Genomic DNA, 18390 nt, shown 5'->3' on the forward strand with positions numbered 1-18390 from the left:
GTGTCATATAATTAATTCAGCACAAAATTGCTCACCTTAGGATTTTTTAAAAAGTTTCATGTGTGTCCCAAGCCATGCAGTTGACCGCTTTCTGGAATTCAGAGTATGAACCGTTGCAGGCAGGGGCAGGAAGGATCCAATTAGCCGATACGTAATCTCTGATACTGTACCAGCATCTGGAGTGAGAATCTCATTGCTGTTTTTTTTCTGGAATTCTTTCCCTTGACAGGCATAAAGATGACAAACCTGTCAAATGTTGTCAGTATGATGGCCTTATAGAATTGGCAACTATTTGTGCCCTTTGCAACGATTCTTCCCTGGATTTCAATGAGGTAAGTAATTCTTTCCATTTCAAGAGAACAACAGAATGGACAAAATAATTACTCCTGGTCTCCTCTGTTTGTAAGAAGTGGCTGGAGCTGTAACACTAGTGTCAAGGGATCTACATCCTGTCCTCTTACCTCCTTATTGCATGTGGGTACTACCTGTATAAAGGAGATGCTGTTCCTTAAGAATGTATTTATTGAGTTACTTATACTCTTCTCCCCCTGCCCCCCCCCTTCCCTGCCTTCCAACTTTCCAGCAATTGTGTCCATGGTGGTTTACAATAACTGAGAACTAAAAACAATTACAATATATTACAATTAAAAATCCAGCAGCAAGATTAACAAGCAGGAAGGAGCCAAGACAGAATTGCTAAAAATAAGCCACAGACAGGCTGAATTAAGCAGGTTTTTACTTGGCACCTACATTGTTGGTGTTTAGATGCAAAGTAAACTTCCTCAGGAAGGGAATTTCAGAAGTGTGAGGGCCACACCAGAATTTATGGATACTGTTTCTTTTCTGATACTTGAATGCAAGAAACAAAACTAATGTAGATCTCTGCAATCTAAATGTTTGTTTATTGCTATTGGTGAGCTCAGGGCACACCCCTTGAACCCTGTGGACTGTGCCTGTACAAGTTACTTCTTTGTGATCTAGGGCACATATGGTTTCTTAGAGCTTAGGTGCTATATAAAGCAGAATTCTCTAACTAATCTTTTAAAAACCATGCACATAAGGGACCCAGTGAAAGATTTGGGAGCACCTGAGGCTAAATCTAAGCAGGTGTAGAGCTGATAATTCCCTTGGATTGAAGAGTGCTGTCAGCCCCATGTTACAGTAGAATAGCATCTTAAAAATCATGCAAGGCTGAGGAAAGGTGGTGGGAGATCCAGAAGAGGAGGCACTCTACACAAAGCCAGAAATAATTTTCAAGAAGCCCCCGAAAAATTAGTGCTTCTTGACATATGCCTTAAAAAGAGAAAGAATGTATTGAATGGCTTTGTGTGGGCAGAGTATTACATAAACAAGGAATAGCCAGGGAGAGTGGACTTGAGACAAGATAGTTGATTGTAAGCTAGTACAAATAAGTTTCCCCGGGGTCCACCAGAGCCTGTATTCAACTCTTGCTAGTCTCCCACCCAAGGACAAGGGCTGAGAATCTGGCTGCGTTACAAAGCTGGTTGTGTTTTTCACTTAAATAATATTTTGTGGATGTCTGTGTTACCAAGAAGACCCCCACACACCCACACGCACAGTTATTAAGCAATCTGTAACATTGATTATACTAATACTAGTTTTATTTTAAAGGCTAAAGGAGTGTATGAGAAGGTTGGTGAAGCTACAGAGACTGCCCTCACTTGTCTGGTTGAGAAGATGAACGTGTTTGGCACTGAGTTGAAAGGGCTGTCCAGAATTGAACGGGCTAATGCTTGCAACTCGGTCAGTAGTTCTGAAATACAGTAGAGAGCCTGGTAAAATTTCTCCTTTCATGCAACTTCATGGCAATGCAATTCTAACTTCTCTCCTCCCCCTGCCCATCCCCAATCTGCCTTTCACAGGTGATAAAGCAACTCATGAGGAAAGAGTTCACCCTTGAATTCTCCAGGGACAGGAAGTCCATGTCAGTGTACTGCACACCAAACAAGCCCAGCCGGACTGCCTTGACCAAGATGTTTGTTAAGGCAAGTAATACCTTACGGGAGCAAGCACTTGTAATTAGCTACAAAGCAGCATGGCTCTTGAAGTAGTGCCAAAATAAATTTGCAGCGCAGTTGCAAAAAATAACTCTGTGCTTAGTAATATTTCAGCTCCTGCAGTGAGCAAGCTGTTTCTGTTTTTTGTTTTACTCTTAATGGTTCTGTGATAGGAAGGCAAATGCCTGCTCTTGCTTGTGAGGCTAATTGCTTTCCATGTTGTGCTTCTGCAGGGTGCTCCTGAGGGTGTAATTGACAGGTGTACGCACATCCGGGCTGGAAACACTAAAGTGCCATTGACACCAGGAATTAAGCAGAAGATCATGAGTGTCATCCGAGAGTGGGGTACAGGCAGAGATACTCTGCGTTGCCTGGCTCTGGCAACGCATGACAATCCACCAAGACGGGAAGACATGAAACTGGAGGATTCTGCAAACTTCATTACTTATGAGGTTGGTTCAGTGTTGGCTCTTCATTATCTGGAGCTTTAAGGATAGCTGAAGGTGCCTAAAATCAGGCCCAGACCTGGATGGCAACTATAAGTGGGCCATTTTGGAGGTGGGGGAATACAGCCAAGATTGGTTTGTAATGCTTTGTGCCCCAATTCTAGTCCCATGGTAACACTGTGCATTTATCACTAGACATCCTAGATAAACGTTAGTGCCCTTGGACCTGAGAGATCTGGGATTATGTCCCATCTGATCCTTGGCTTCATAGACTTACCTAGGGCCTCTTAGTGTCCATTCCTTACCTATAAAATGGGAACAATAGTGACTTACCTCCCTGAAATGTTGAAGATGAACAAATTTAGAGTGCAAATTAAATTTTAAACAGCTGTATAAGCAGTAAGTACTATGGTATAATGTCATAAAACTCCTTCTGTTCAGCAACTTGAGAATGTGTGACTTTGTTCTTAACTTGAACAACATAACTTGAACTGATGCTATTCTTTTTTCAGACTAATTTGACCTTTGTGGGTTGTGTCGGGATGCTGGACCCCCCACGAATTGAAGTGGCGTCATCCATAAAGTTATGCCGGCAAGCTGGCATTAGGGTGATTATGATAACTGGGGACAACAAGGGGACTGCAGTGGCCATCTGTCGTCGTATTGGCATTTTTGGGTTAGATGAGGATGTCACCACAAAAGCCTTTACTGGCCGTGAGTTTGATGAACTTTCCCCAGCTGCCCAGAGAGATGCCTGCCTAAACGCTCGCTGCTTTGCCCGTGTGGAACCTTCCCATAAGTCTAAGATTGTCGAATTTCTCCAGTCTTTTGATGAAATTACAGCAATGGTAAGTATGTTATGGGGGACAACAGATAGGGGGCAACTTCTTGTATGGAGAAAAGTGTGTGTATTAATTGGAAGTGTGTGGGGGTCCCTCATAAATATATATACTGAAATCCTGACAAGCCATTCTTAATCTCCCCCCCCCCCCCCCGCAAGAAGATACAGAACAGGCTTGAATGCATGTTAGTCTTTTTTCTTACTGCTTATGTGATAGAAGTGGAGCTCTGTTTTGGGACCTGTTCACACATTCTTAACCTTGGGCCTTAACCCTGATGGAAAAATAAGAGTGCCTCAGAGTATCTTTTCCACCCACTGAACCCCAGCAAGCTTCCACAAACCCAATGACAGAGAACTCCACTGCACCTTGTCACAGTGGTTCATATTGGTGCTCACTTCTCAAACTTTGTTTCAGACGGGTGATGGTGTAAACGATGCCCCAGCCTTGAAGAAAGCAGAAATTGGAATTGCTATGGGGTCAGGCACTGCAGTAGCAAAGACAGCTTCAGAGATGGTGCTGGCAGATGACAACTTCTCAACCATTGTAGCTGCTGTGGAAGAGGGCCGTGCAATCTACAATAACATGAAACAGTTCATTCGCTACCTCATCTCCTCCAACGTTGGAGAGGTTGTCTGGTAGGTGTGCAACTCCTCTCAAGAACTGAGCAAGCAAATCAAGTGTGGGTGGCTGCTGGGACAAATTCAGTCCATAGGCGGTTTAACAAACCTTTCCAGGGGGTTCCTCCTAATGGAAGGAAATGTTGGAGGATGTCCAGGGCATGATTAATGGCCAGTCAGCTCTGGCTACTGGGACGATCCAGTCTAGTGGCTACCCAGGGTCCTAGATAGCCCAAACCTGGCAAATTTAATTACTCTTTAAAATCACTTCTGCTGTTTCCTCTAATAAAGGTGTGGTTCACAGACAGTGGTATATCTATAGTTAAGAGTAAGTCCTTATAAAAGTGACTGAAGTTGCCCCCTTTTAAATTCAGTCCCCTTCCCATTGGCAAGGTCTCCTTCCCATTGGCAAGGTCTCCTCAGTTATCATATAGCAGTATCGAGAACTGGAAGGTTGCAGCTGATTTACAAACACGGCTCTAAATAGATGTAGCTTGTTTAATTTCATGACATGAAAAACCAAAGATGTTAATTACTATTCGTATATTAAAATCTGCAGTAATTGTTTAGCCTCACCTGTGCCTTTTTCCTTTTTTTTTTTGGGCAGTATCTTCCTGACTGCTGCTTTGGGTTTCCCTGAAGCTTTAATCCCTGTCCAGCTGTTGTGGGTAAACCTTGTGACCGATGGTCTCCCTGCTACTGCTCTGGGCTTCAACCCTCCTGATCTGGACATCATGAACAAGCCTCCTCGCAATCCCAAAGAGCCCCTAATCTCTGGGTGGCTCTTCTTCCGTTACTTGGCAATTGGATGTGAGTGTTTGTTTTGGCTCTGTGGAACTCTGGGTTAGGGCAGAGCTCTTTGCTGTCCATTTCCCAGTGTGTCTCTGTTCCCTTCCCTGGGTTTTACACAAAGTAAGTCCATTTAGGACTGCTGCATGACATGAACCAGTCCACATTGCCATTTGATAGAGTTGTGGAAGTTGGCTTAAGGCTACCAGAAAGGTGTTCTCACATGCTGTTGCTACATCTTCTTTCTCAGTCTCTCTTGGCAATTGCTAATCTTTCAGAGGATGAATGTACAGTACTGGATTTTATGCTCTAGATATTGGATTGTATGCCCCACTGCAAGTTACCGTGTAAAGAATTAGTATGAGTGTATTTGTAGAAGAGCTACTTCTACTAAGGCTGATTTTTTTCCCTGGGGAAAGTGTAGATTTCTCTCACAAAGCTCTTGCCCTGTTCATAGTGCACAGCCACATTTCTGGGTCTGTTTTAAACGAGATATGTGTTGTTGGAAAGAATCCAGTTGTGGTGACTTGGCAATCAAGATCAAGCGTGGGTAGTAATTGCAGGAAATGGGTATGGGTCACACAGTACTCTATTGTATAGAGGAGAGGAAGTTCAGGTGAGGTGAGTAGGCAGTACAGATGCTCCATTATTCAGCCCAGAGACAGGTAAAATGCTTTTTCCTTCCCTTTAAGGCTATGTTGGAGCTGCTACAGTTGGTGCTGCTGCTTGGTGGTTTATTGCTGCTGATGGTGGCCCAAGAATTACCTACTACCAGCTGGTATTATTTCTTTCTCAATATTTCAAAATTAGAAACGTTGTTAACATTGTCAGAATGAAGCTTACATTTTTCTGAGTACAACTGCCTAACTATAGTGTGTTAAGTGGAATACAGAAGTCTCAAATGTCTTATTAAAAGACCGCCAGTATTTATCTGTGGTAAGATCTTCTACACATCAAACAAATCCCTTATTAACAATAAAAAATCAGATTAGAGTGCTTAGAAAAAGCCTTGGTCCTTTCAACTTTATAGATGAACTTTTTAAAATAATGCTAGCACAAGAATGTTCTGATGAGTTTGGGGTAGAAGAGAGGGAGAAATGGTATAGTGAGTGTACTCAGGCTAACTTGTATTTGTGTTATGACTCCTAGAGCCATTTTCTGCAATGCAAAGATGAAAATCCGGAGTTTGACGGTGTTGACTGTGTGGTCTTTGAGTCTCCATATCCTATGACAATGGCACTTTCTGTCTTGGTCACTATAGAGATGTGTAATGCTCTTAACAGGTGTGTGTTTGAAATGGAAAGTTAAAAGATTTTATTTTGCCTTTTTTGAGCTTACCTTGTTTGCTTTTAATAAAACATATATCATTGATGCAGAGATGTGAATTCTGAATCTATTCATCTATAACAGGGTGTATGTCTGTCAAGGCCAACACTCCAAGACCATGAAACCTAGACATCTGAAACTTGGCATGCATACCAAGGGGGACCTTAGGGGTGTGGATTTGGTTTTGTAAATGCATCAGTTAAAAAAATAAATACATGTGTCTTGTGTGTTTGAAGCCTGCACTGCAGGCTGAGGACTGTCATCTTCAGTCACTAGATGGCAGACTTCTCTAACCAACAGCTTTGCAGTCCAAACAGTTTGAAGGCGAGGGGAGTAGTCAGAGGGACAGAGTTACATAGCTGCCTCTCTCCACTGCTATGGGGGAGCCCCCCTCCCCCATTTCAGGGAAATAAAATGGACAAATCTCTACTTCAGGGGGTTATAGAAATGCACCATGGCAGGTGCCAGCAGGCACGGCTTCACTCAGACAGGATGGGCATGACGTGTTCATCTGACACCTGCATAACTTTGCTTGAAGTGTTTGTAGTATCAAACTAAGGGCTATTCCAATCCATGCGAAGCCAGGTTTGTTAGCTAGTGATAAATAAGGAACTTGCCTTGACTTCCAAAGTCCTGAATTTGGGTGATTTTAGCGGATTTTATAGAATTCAAACATGGCTTTCTTTAAAAGAAAAAAATAAGCTTTTAAATAAATTCATAAAGGACAGGCCATGCAAAACATTTTAAACACTCCAAAAGAATCATGTAAATGCTAGTTAGTCTTATATGCCTCATACTGAGGAACAAAAGTAGTAGTGGACCATGAAGCCGTATTTGTGTGGTTATCTCTTTCAGCCTATCTGAAAACCAGTCCTTGCTAAGGATGCCTCCGTGGGAGAATGTCTGGCTACTGGGCTCCATCTGTTTGTCCATGTCTCTTCACTTCCTCATCCTTTACGTGGAGCCACTGCCAGTAAGTTCACATAGCTCATGTCCCAGAACAGCTCTCAAGCCAAAGAAGAAAAGCTCTTTTTCACCACCCCTGGCTCTTGCTTGCCTCCTAGAATTATCCTCTTTATCCTCTTTTCCACAGCTGATCTTCCAAATCACACCTCTAAATCTGACCCAGTGGCTGATGGTGTTGAAAATCTCGCTGCCCGTCATTCTGCTGGACGAGACACTTAAATTTGTGGCGCGTAACTACCTAGAGCCTGGTAAAGATAGCGTGCCACCTGCCACCAAACCACGTTCTTTGTCCGCATGCACCGAAGGGATTTCCTGGCCGTTTGTGCTCATTACCTTACCCTTGGTTATCTGGCTGTATAGCACAGACACTAACTTTAGTGACATGTTCTTGTCTTGACCTGAAGTGATAATAGTTTGACAGAGAGATGTTTAACTTAATCAGTTTTTTTTATTGTTTAAAGCAATTGTCTTATTCTGCTGAATTTTCACATGAACATATTTGCCGGTGACTGAGGTTCCATATTCTAGACTTTTGGGGTTTTTTCTTTTTGTTTCCCCTGACTCCAGTGGGGATGCAGTATTCCCCCGCCTCCCCCGTTTTATACACAACTAGGGTGTCCATTGACATGTACAGAGAAATTAACACTATTTTATGCAAATATTTTTTGTAGAGAAGCATGTACAGTGTTCTGTTTAATAGTCAACTCATCCTTGTAAAAAAAAAAAGTGTTTTGCGGGGGTGTGTGGAGTGCCAGTGGACACTATATTGAGCAAATTGTAATTGGTAGCAGATTTTAGGGAATGAATGTTCTTGTGTGTTTTTCTTAAACTAAAAGCATGCAACTGTTTGTGTCTTCTGCATGGTCATCTAATCTTAATTTGTCATTTAGTTGGTTTTTCTGCACTGGGCAGATAATACTGCTACCTCAGTATCTTTCCTTCCCCCCCTTTTTTTTTTGCATTTTCCTTTCCGATATTTTTAGATTCCAACTAAAACTTGTTTACGCCTGTCTTTGAGAGGTATGCCTATTCTTGCTGGTGCAGAAAATACCATTCCAGGGGTAACCTATTAATGTGTTTTTCCCCCATCCCACCCCCTCAATATGTAGGTTTTTTTAAAAACAAACAAATTATTTATTTATATATCTTGTGTATTTTTATTGTAACAACATTATTTCACCATCATTGCCCACTTTGGGAGGGTGGGGGAGGAGCAGAAGAGGGAGAAGGCTACCTCGATGGATTTCAAGCAAGGAGCAAAATAATATATATATATATTATTTTTTTAATTGAGAACATTTTTCATTTCATTTTATACCCTAGGAGGTTGTTGAGTTTCATTATAGTTAGCAGGATCCATTTGTCAGATTTTTCTGTTCCTTTTTTTTTTTTAAATAAAATGGGGGCATTGATAATGGGATCTGGAAACAAACAACTCTCATTTTGCACAGCTGGAGTTTTTGCTGGGTTTTTTTTTTGTTAGACCTCTAACTTACAGTGCCACATCTTGGAACATAATCTGCTGGCCACATCTTATCCTGAAGTGGAAAAGTAACAAATTGTGTGTGTGTGTGTGTGTGTGTGTGTGTTTTTGTAAAATCTGTAAATACCACATGACCAAATGAACATACTGTATAGAACTATTTTTATTTTTAATGTGGCACTAACCATCGTCATTCAATTGCGATAAATGTTAGCGCATGATGTCGTGTTTTTCCCGTCCAAATTGAGTCCTGTACCAACGATGTGTAAGTTCATTAACAGTCCTAACTGTGTGGTGTTTCTCTCCAATGCCTTCCAACATTCATCGACTGAAGTGAGTATTTCTCTTCCATTTCACCATTTCAGTGGTGATGTGCTGTGTAAAAAAGAAAAAAAAAGATAGCCTGTGCTGTATACATGTCAAAAATAAATGCTAATTTTTCCTTCATTCCATGCTGCGTTTTGTCAGATATTCTGCTGTGCTACATTATTATCACCACTCCTCAGATTCTGCATACAGTAGCATAAGGCCCACATGATTTGAAGCACAAGCGCATTTGCACCCCCAATTTCTGTCAGCTTTAAATCTTTAGAACTTAAAACTAGTGGAAGCAGCGCTCTAAGAGGCTCAGAAAATTAAAGGTTTTAATCTAAAATCACATCCACTCTCCATTAGCACCTCTGGAATGACTTGATGCAGCAGCAGCTTTTTCAGAGCCACTAGCTGTAGGTGTCCTCTATACTGTATCTCCAAAGTAAAAGAGGTATTTGGACATCCATCCCAAGTAGCATATGGCAGACTGTACTTTGATGTTATTAGGCTATTCTCTGTTTCTTTAAAAAAAAAAAAAAGGTCATGAGCCACTTCAGGTAACAGTTGTAAGCTTCAGAAGGTCATGGCTCTTCCAGTTGCCTTCTCTCAGATATTTCTTTGTAACAGAACAATTCCATGATTGTTTCCACTGAGTGGAGAGGCTCTCTTCGTATGCCTTGCAAAAGACAGCAAAGGAGCAGTTGTATGAATGTAGCACAGCTTAGTGCAGACCCAAGGGGCAACATTTGGCAAACTGTGGATAGTGCACTGGCTTTGCAGGTGCTTTTTAGTCATTTGCTAGGTCACTCTTTGTTTAGAAAGTGGCTAGCTTAAATATTTGGCCAGAGTCTTGCTGAAACTCATCTCTGTGACTGGCATTGAACAGTTGATGGACTTCTGATGGCTAAGTTCAAATATTACTTGATGTATAAGGTGAAACCCCTTGGGGATGGAAGGCGTCACTGGTCTCTATGCTCAAAGAGTGCCCTGCAGTTTGTGATAGCTAATCTTTAGGCAAATATGCTACAAGTCATGCAAAAGCAGCCTTCCCTGTCCTGGTGTTCTCCAGATGTGTTGGACTGCGACTCCCATCATTTCTAGCCAACATGGCCCAACATGCTTTCAGAGCACCAGGATGGGGAAAGCTATCGTAAAGCATCAGATTCCAGTGATGTCCATCGATGTCCATATGGTGTAGGCAGTCCCATGGACCCTGCACCCCGAACCACTTGTAGCCCCCACACATGGTCTAGCACATGGGTGGCCAACCAGTGTTACTGGACTACAACTCCCATCAGCCTTAGCCTGCATAGCCAATGTTGAGGGATGGTGGGAGTTGTGGCCATCCAGAAGTTTTTGGACTGCGTGTTGTCCACCCCTGGTCTAGGAGAAGCTCTCAGATCTCCTTTGGTTGGCACGCGTCCTCCCTGCCCTTTCTTTGCTCCTCATGAAAGTGAACAGCCCTAAGATATCCAGCATTATTTAGTGCTGCCAATGTGCATGGCATTTTGCAAAGATAACGGTGAGCTTGCAATCTAAAGTGTTGACAAAAGGAAGGGGATGGAAGTGGAGCCAGAGGTAATACCCATTTATTTCAATTGCACACACTTGGGGTCTGTTACAGTGGGGTAGGGGGACTAAGGAGATGTGTTGAAGGCTTCACAGAAAAAAGGATTTTGAGGAGGTATTTGAAGGAAGCAAGATGGTGACAACATTGGTGTTCTAGGAGGCCATTCCAGCCATTAAACACAGCAAGGGGAAAAGGACAGCGTTGTTTGAGGAAGCAAAAACATTTAGAGATATTTTATTTAAAAAGCAAGCATATTTTGGGATAAAAGAAGTAAAGTCCTGCATGCCTGTAAAGTGTGTATGTGTGTTCACTAAACAGGGAGTGCTTGTGAGGGAAGACAGTTCACTTAAAAACATGTGAGTGGGTGTGGTCTGCATTCTACATTCCATTTCCAGCTGGGTTAGACAGTGATCTTGGTTCTGAAAATTCTCTCCCAGATGAAGAAACACCTGTATACCAAGTACCTGGTGGCCTCCAGATTTTTTGGACTACAGCTCCCAGCATTCCAGACCATTGGCCATGCTGGCTAGGGCTGATGGGGGTTGAAGTCCAAAAGAACTGGATGACATCAGGTTGAGGAAGGCTGATGCACAGCTATACAGGAAGGCCAATAGCTCAGTTGCAGAATAGGGCCAGGTTCAGCCCTGGCAGGGCTAACAAAAATATCTGCCTGCTTCTTAAGACAGTCGCTGCCAATCAGAGTAGACTATTCTGGGATAGATGAGCCAGTGGTCTACCTTGGTCTAAGGCAGCTTCCCATGTCCATCACTTGCATGTAGCTCCTGCCATAGAATGGCTTTTCTCAACTTTTGTGGTCCCTCATTTTGTGTCCCCCAGACCAAACGAGGGAGGCAAAAAATGTAACCTTGTAATACACTGGGCCAGCAAGTTAAATGATATTTGCAGTTCCTGGTACCAGATACAGATAACAATTCATGCCCCCAAGAGAAATGCATACTTTGCAAGTTGATGGAACCTCCTGAGTTGTGAGATGGCCTGGGAGGGGGTGCTTCCAGCTGAGGCTTTTATCATGTAATCATCCCACCTCTTTCATGGGATTTACACAGGGTCCAGACAACCTCATCCTCCACTTGTAAGCTGCCCATGTTTTCCCACAGTTTCTTCCATCTTTTCTTCCCACAAAAAATAATACAAAAACATTAAGGAGAAAAAGATGGCATAGCTGCACAACACTTTTTGGTTGGCAGTGCTAGGAACTCTCCTTCTGGAAGCACCCAGGGGTTCTAGCCACCAAATTTTCCATAGGCTCAAGAAGCAATTGGTGAAAGTTTTCTGCACTTCTTTGAATCTTGAGGTTCAGCCTAGGATTTACGAAGTAATCTGTGTGCATGTCCATGCATAGATTGCTTTCCCCTTCCCACTGAGTAAATGCAACAAGTCTCCACACTCCTGGGACTTTTAGGAAACCATTAGAGAGGGTGTTGCTTTTCTAAGGCAGATTTGAACATCAAAGCTTTTTTTTAGGTTAAACACATAACATGTTACATGCACAAAGTGTTCCATAGTTTTGAATACCACAACAAGAACAACACTGGATTGGGCTCTCTTGGTAACTCATCCAAGGCCAGCCAGCCAAGATTTAGACCCATCTCATGTGTTTAAAAACTTCCCTGAGTTGATAGGGGGAAGGGACACAGCTCAGAGGAAAAGCACATTTTACAAGCAGAAGATCCCAGGTTCAAACCCCCAGGAACTCATATTAAAAGTTTCTCTGGCATAGCAAAGTTGGAGACCACCCTTGACTAAAACCTTGGAAAGCTGCTGCCAGTTGGAGCAGTAGATGATACTGGGATAAATGGACCCATAGTTTGAATCAGTCCAAGACAGTTACATAGGTTCATATAAGCATTATTTATTCATGTATTTATTGCAAACCTTTTTTTCCTTGTTGATAAACCTATCCAACATTCTAGACTGGCCTTCCTCAACCTGGTCCCCTCCAGATGAGTTGGACTACAACTAGCATGGCCAGCTGTTAAAAGGACTAAGCTAAGCTTGCCAAATAGCATTTATGTTCTCCCCTTTTGTTTACACAGCACAACTGTCGTCTTAAGTCAGCAGCATTAAAAAAAAACATTAAAAATAGTATGCAAAGTTCCTTTTATGGTTATTCTGTTTTTTTAGTTGTGCTTTCACTTAAATTTCTGCAGTATTGATGGGGAGGGGAAGGATCCTAAGTCTGTGGTGATAAAATGCAGTACAGCAGTCTTCTAGTGTCTTCCAAGGACACAGACAATAAAAGACTTAGATGGATGAAACGGGGGGGAAAACCCCCAACCCGGGGAGGATTTCAGGATGGGTGAGCCATGAAACAACGCAAACTGTCTGTCCTCGCACCTGTCTCGTTTTACTACTTGCACTTCTTAACCATTGTTTCCCTAATCTCTGCTCGTTGTATTAAAAAAATTAACATGGTCGGTAAAAAGATCTCCATACTTCCTAACACAAACTCTGGCGTGTGGGGAGAGCGAATAATTTGACAAAAGCCAAGTTGAAACGTTACAATAGAACAGGAGTAAACAAAATAGGGGCTGTGGACTGAATCTTGTCAAAAACTTTTATCCTGATATTTGTAAACTTCCATGAGTAACAGGCTTGTATGCCAGTGGTTCTGGTGGCAAAAGCATTTCCAGGGAAAGACTTTAGTTGACTTTCCTGGTTGGCAGACCTTGTCTACCTCTTTAAAAATAAATTGTCTATTGTATTTGGGTGTGGGGAAGAGACAGGCTAGTAGAACATCTGTACTACCTATTATGCGTCTTACACTTCCAAGATGCTTTTTTAAAGTTGCATCTCCAACTAGTGGCATATCCTGAGGGAGTCACATTTTGAAGCACTGCACAAAATTCAGCCAAAATTGCTAGAGCTTTAGAAGGGGTGGGCGGGGGAGCACTGAATAACTGAGCAATGCTTGAATAGTGCTATTGCTTGAAAAATGTGAAAGGGAAACTGGCTGAATGGCTGAACACATTTATTAGCAAAAAGGAAACAAAGGATTAACCCAAACATTTTTTACTGCAAAAGTCATCATTCACTAGGAAATTGAGTGATAGGAATTTGGAGGTGATAGGATCTCGGAAGAGTCCCATCATGCTGTGAATTGTCGATAAGCTGGTCCAAAGCATGTGGCAGCCACAGGCAGCCTGAGGTTGATTCACACAGGCAGGTTTGCTTGGCTCTACTTAAGAAGCAGTGGTGGGCATATGGTGATCTGTGAAAGCTCTATCCATCGTGGTTAGTCTGTGGCTGCATGTACACAGATAAGCCATTACAGTCAATAAGTGATGAACGTGGATGCACAAACTAGTTTTGGCTGGTTCTCAGAGCTTTGGCGATAGCCATTTCTCCCCCACCCCCACACAGAGTTTTAGAGGGGAAGGCCTGCAGTGAAAAGGAAATAAGGTACTATGACACTCTGCTCCAGTCATAATACCTTTTAAGGAAATGGAAGATCTTGTGTCAAGTGTCTCCATTCTTCCCTTGTGCAATATCAAGAGATTTGGTACTTGGCTAGATTCCAGTATTCAAGTCCACTAACAAGCTCCCAGTTTGGTGGTGGGCAGAGAACTGCTAACTGGATGTTCTTCCAGCTTTTAATTCTCTTATGCTTTTTCTATTAACCTGTAGTCTCCCACTGGAAAATGGGAGACCAGTTATCAAACTGTTAAAATAATCTTCTATTGCTACTGAGCCTTTTGTTGTTGTTAAAGTCCTTTTAGTGCTTGTATTAAGTCTTCTTTATCCATCTTTTTCACTAATGTTTTCCTTTTCTCTCTCTCCCTCTTTCTCTTTTCCTTTGCAGTACCACTGGAGTAATCACTTAGTCCTAAACAAATCTTGCAGAATTGTAAGATTAATTTTCTTGCATGCGTCTTTAGCAACGCATCTACTGAAAACATCTGCATGAGTCTTGTAAAATGGAAAAAAAAATCTTTCCCTAGGGAGGGAGAAAAAAAATAGAACTGAAAACTCGTGTTCCGTGAAGGAAGTGTGTGGTGCTGTTAAAGCTTCGGTTTATATACAAATCTCTACCAATGTGCAATATAGTTTTTAACTGATAAAACAGACCTCTGCAAAGAAGTTTTGGGATTGCATGAAGGAAGACAAGCCTCCCTAAACTGCTAAGCAAGAATTAAAGAGTGGTGATTGGCCAAGTTTTATCTTTTTTTTCTTTCCATATTTCGTTGTGTAAAATGTCATAGTTTATAAAATGTACAATATCGGACTGTAATGCATGCTTTTCAGTTGTAAGTAGCCAATAATCTCTATTGTATCTTAACATAACACTTTAAACAGCTCTGTACAATATGCAATTCTATTTATACAAATTCATTGACAACGGTACTGTTGCTGAATGTTTAAGAAACTGTTAAACCTTCAATTCCATAACTTCAGCTTTTTTTTTAATATCTTGGAGTGTGCAAATAGACCTATTTTGCACTGTAATAATGTAACTTATTTAAATCTAAAGCCGTAGACACACATTGGTGCAATACACATGTTGTGATGCGTTTTATCTTAAACAACAAAACCCTAATAATGAACCTAGTCAGTTCATAAGACAGCATGTGTGACTTTTTTTTAAGAAGTTGTAAATAACATTAACTGATTCATTGCTGATGGTGAAAAGCATCACACCTACCATCCTAGTTTCAGGTAAAATAAACTTATTCTACAATACATAGTTCTGAGTTGTTTGGATGTACTTTAAATTCTGCTGTAGATACATGCAAGTTTTATTGCAACCTAGTTCTAAATATGTTTACTTGGAGCCAATCTGCACGTTACACAGAATGGGAAGTTGGACTTATTGGCAAGTCGTGTTCTGGTCGGCAAGGAAAGAAAAGCAGGAAAAGCAGGATGGAGCAGGCAGGAAAGAAAAGGGTGAATTCTTGCTTCCATGGGCCTATCGGATCAGACTTTATCCACCCAGAAGGGGAGGAACCCATCTGTCACCAGCCTTGCTTTAGCTTACAGAAGGAACTTGGAAAAAAGATCTTTTTAGCTGAATTAACCAACCAACTGTAAGAAAGAGATAAACATAAGGATGGACTCCCTTACCTGGTCCTGCAGCTGTTTTTGGTGGGGGGGGAGGTGCTCCGGTTCTCCCCCCAAAATTCTTGGCGGGGGGGCGGCGCCTCGCCCCTCCCAGCCGAAATTCAGGCCGGGGGGGAGGCGCCCCATCCCTCCCCACCGAAATTCTGGCCAGGGGGGAGTGCCCCATCTCCCCGGCCGCGAAATAAAAAAGTAAATTGTAAAAAAAAAAAAAATGTGATAGGCTACGTAACGATTTACTTAGCCTATCACGGCTAGATTTTCAAAGTCAGCCGTGATAGGCTACGTAAATCTTTACGTAGCCTATCACGGCTGACTTTGAAAAAAAAAACAAAACCACGTACGCAAATGGCAGTGCCCATGGGCGCCGCCATTTGCGTTCCTTATTTGGGCACGGGTAGTCTATGTAAAGATTTACGTAGCCTACGGCGAAAATAAGGGCAACGCTATTTGCGTTGCCCTTATTTTCGCCATAGTCTACGTAAATCTTTACGTAGCCTACCTGTACCCAAATAAGGAACGCAAATGGCGGCGCCCATGGGCACCGCCATTTGCGTATATGCTTTTTTTTCCCCCAAAGTCAGCCGTGATAGGCTACGTAAAGATTTACGTAGCCTATCACGGCTGACTTTGAAAATCTAGCCGTGATAGGCTAAGTAAATCGTTACGTAGCCTATCACATTTTTTTTTGTTTTTACTTTACTGGGAAATGGCGGCAGCCGGTTGGAAGACTGGCTGCCGCCCCCGCCGAAACGCCTCTGGGACCCGCCGCTGAGAGGGACATTCGCACGAGGTAAGTCCCATCCCGGGGGGGGGCGGAGAATTTCTTCACCAATTTCGGGGGGCCGAATGCGTTGGCATTCGGCCTCCCAGAGATTCGTGGAGAAATTCTCTGCCATCCCTAGATAAACATCAGAGGGGTTTCCAGTGGAGTCCCTAGCTAGCTGCAAAGGGGTACTGCAAGAATGCGAAAGCATATCCCTCCCCAGACCAAAACATACACAATGCCATATGCAGAACTACAATATGGGTGGGACTGCGTGCGCCATCCCTCGCTGACCAGAACACCACTTCATGGTAAGCCGAACTTCCTGTTCTTGGTCAGTGAAGGAGTGGATCAGGCAGGAACGGGAAGTCCCAAAGTACTGGCCCTTTGTGAGTGAGCCAGACTGCATATGTCTCAATACTTGTTGTAGGACTCTACGTCCAAATGATGCTTCTGCAGAAGCAAACTTGTGAATTTTGTAGTGGCAGGTGAATATGGAAGGTGACACCTTTATTGATACCCTACAAATGTCTTCTGATGGCATGTAGGTTCATAGTGCCGCTGACTTTGCAGCACTCCCGACTGAATGCGTGGTTATAACTTTGGGTGGAATTTAACTGCTGGGAGTGCCAGTGTGATGCACTCACAAATCCATCAACTAATCGTGACTTTCCGTGTCTGATCTCCCTTCTTATAAGAGAGAAATAGAGCTTCAGAACACCTAGTTTCCAAGCTTGTGCTGCCACTTTAATCTAGGATGAATGGCCGTGGACGAAAATCAGGCAATGCCATTCCTGAACCTGGTGAAACATAGAGATAACCTTAAGTATGTACCCTGGGTCAGGTTTCAGCACTATTCAATTTGGTAGAAAAGAGTGGAGCTCTTCTCAAACTGACAGAGCTCCTAGTTCCCGTACCCCTCTGGTGGAAGTTGGGAAGGTGACCTTCCACATGAGTTCTTTAACAGGAATTGAAGGAAGGGGCTTGAATGACAGCTTCCAGCACCAGTGGATCACAGGTGGAGAGAAAAGGGCTGCACCCCAGAGGAAACATCTTGGGGTTGGCTGGAAACATAGGTCTTCCTACATGACTTAAAGACATCTGTAGCTACCAGAGTTGCTGGTGCAAGGCCCTTGTTCAAGGTGGCTTAAAGAAAAATTGGACACATCAGGAATCCTAACCTGCTCTGAAAGCATTTGCTGATGTTTGCACCACCTTTGGAGCACTTTTCACTTCATAACAAAGATGTTTGCTATGGAATTTCTGTGGGATACCAGAAGCGTACTCGCCACTTCTTCCGACAATCCCTGCTCTAAGAGTTGTCCCCTCTCAACCTCCAGATGCAGAGTTGGAGCCAGGCTGGATCTGGGTGAAGAATCAGTCCCTGAGATATGAAATCTGGTCAGATTGGAAGTTTCCAAGGTGGGCTCACACTGAAGTCTTATCACTTCTGAAAACCAGGGCCTCCTGGGCCAGTATGGAGCTATCATTGCCACCTCTGCCCCAGTCATACAAATCTAGCACAGTAACTGTGCCAACACAGGAAGGGGAGGGAATGCATATAGGAGGCCCCGTGGCCACTCTGAATGCAGATCATCCATGGCTTCTGCTTCCAGTTCTTCATAGAATCATAGAATAGTATGGTTGGAAGGGGCCTATAAGACCATCGAGTCCAACTCCCTACTCAATGCAGGAAACCAAGTCAAAGCATACAAGTGGCTGTACAGCTTCATCTTTGATGAAATGGTCCATGGGTCACGAAGAGTCGGACACGACTGAACAACTGAACAACAACAACAGCTTCATCTTGAATACCTCCAGTGTGGGAGAGCCCACTACCCCCCCCCCGGGAATTGGTTCCATTGTTGTATTGCTCTAACAGGAAGTTTTTCCTGATGTTCAGCCGGAATCTGGCTTCCTGTCACTTCAGCCGATTATTTTGTGTCCTGCACTCTGGGATGATGGAGAAGAGATCCTGGCCTTCCTCTTTGTGACAGCCTTTCAAGTATTTGGAGAGCTCTATCATATCTCCCCTCAGTCTTCTCAAGGCTAAACATGCCCAGCTCCCTCAGTCTGTCCTCATAGGGCTTTGTTTCTTGGTATCACGAAATGAACCTCTCTACTTTCCTGTTTGATCTTGTGGCAGGTAGGGTGAGAACATGGTCACCTCCCTGTTTGG

General features: G+C 43.0%; 1 protein-coding gene across 1 annotated transcript in view; it reads left to right on the top strand.

Annotated features, from left to right (window-relative positions):
* ATP2A2 (ATPase sarcoplasmic/endoplasmic reticulum Ca2+ transporting 2) overlaps positions 1-8934 on the top strand; it is a 46195-nt gene extending 37261 nt beyond the window's left edge. Inside the window, exons 10-20 of the mRNA XM_084820303.1 lie at positions 230-332; positions 1633-1764; positions 1884-2006; positions 2252-2470; positions 2977-3312; positions 3721-3941; positions 4531-4733; positions 5405-5490; positions 5862-5995; positions 6894-7011; positions 7132-8934. Of these exons, the coding sequence (XP_084676429.1) occupies positions 230-332; positions 1633-1764; positions 1884-2006; positions 2252-2470; positions 2977-3312; positions 3721-3941; positions 4531-4733; positions 5405-5490; positions 5862-5995; positions 6894-7011; positions 7132-7401 (1945 nt within the window). The 3' untranslated portion in view covers positions 7402-8934. The remainder of the gene's footprint in view (positions 1-229; positions 333-1632; positions 1765-1883; positions 2007-2251; positions 2471-2976; positions 3313-3720; positions 3942-4530; positions 4734-5404; positions 5491-5861; positions 5996-6893; positions 7012-7131) is intronic.
* Positions 8935-18390: the final 9456 nt, after the last annotated feature.

The sequence above is a fragment of the Heloderma suspectum genome, chromosome 13 (genome assembly GCF_057233095.1).
Source record: "Heloderma suspectum isolate Gila_16-S chromosome 13, 16-S_ref, whole genome shotgun sequence".
NCBI classification, from domain to species: Eukaryota; Metazoa; Chordata; class Lepidosauria; order Squamata; family Helodermatidae; genus Heloderma; species Heloderma suspectum.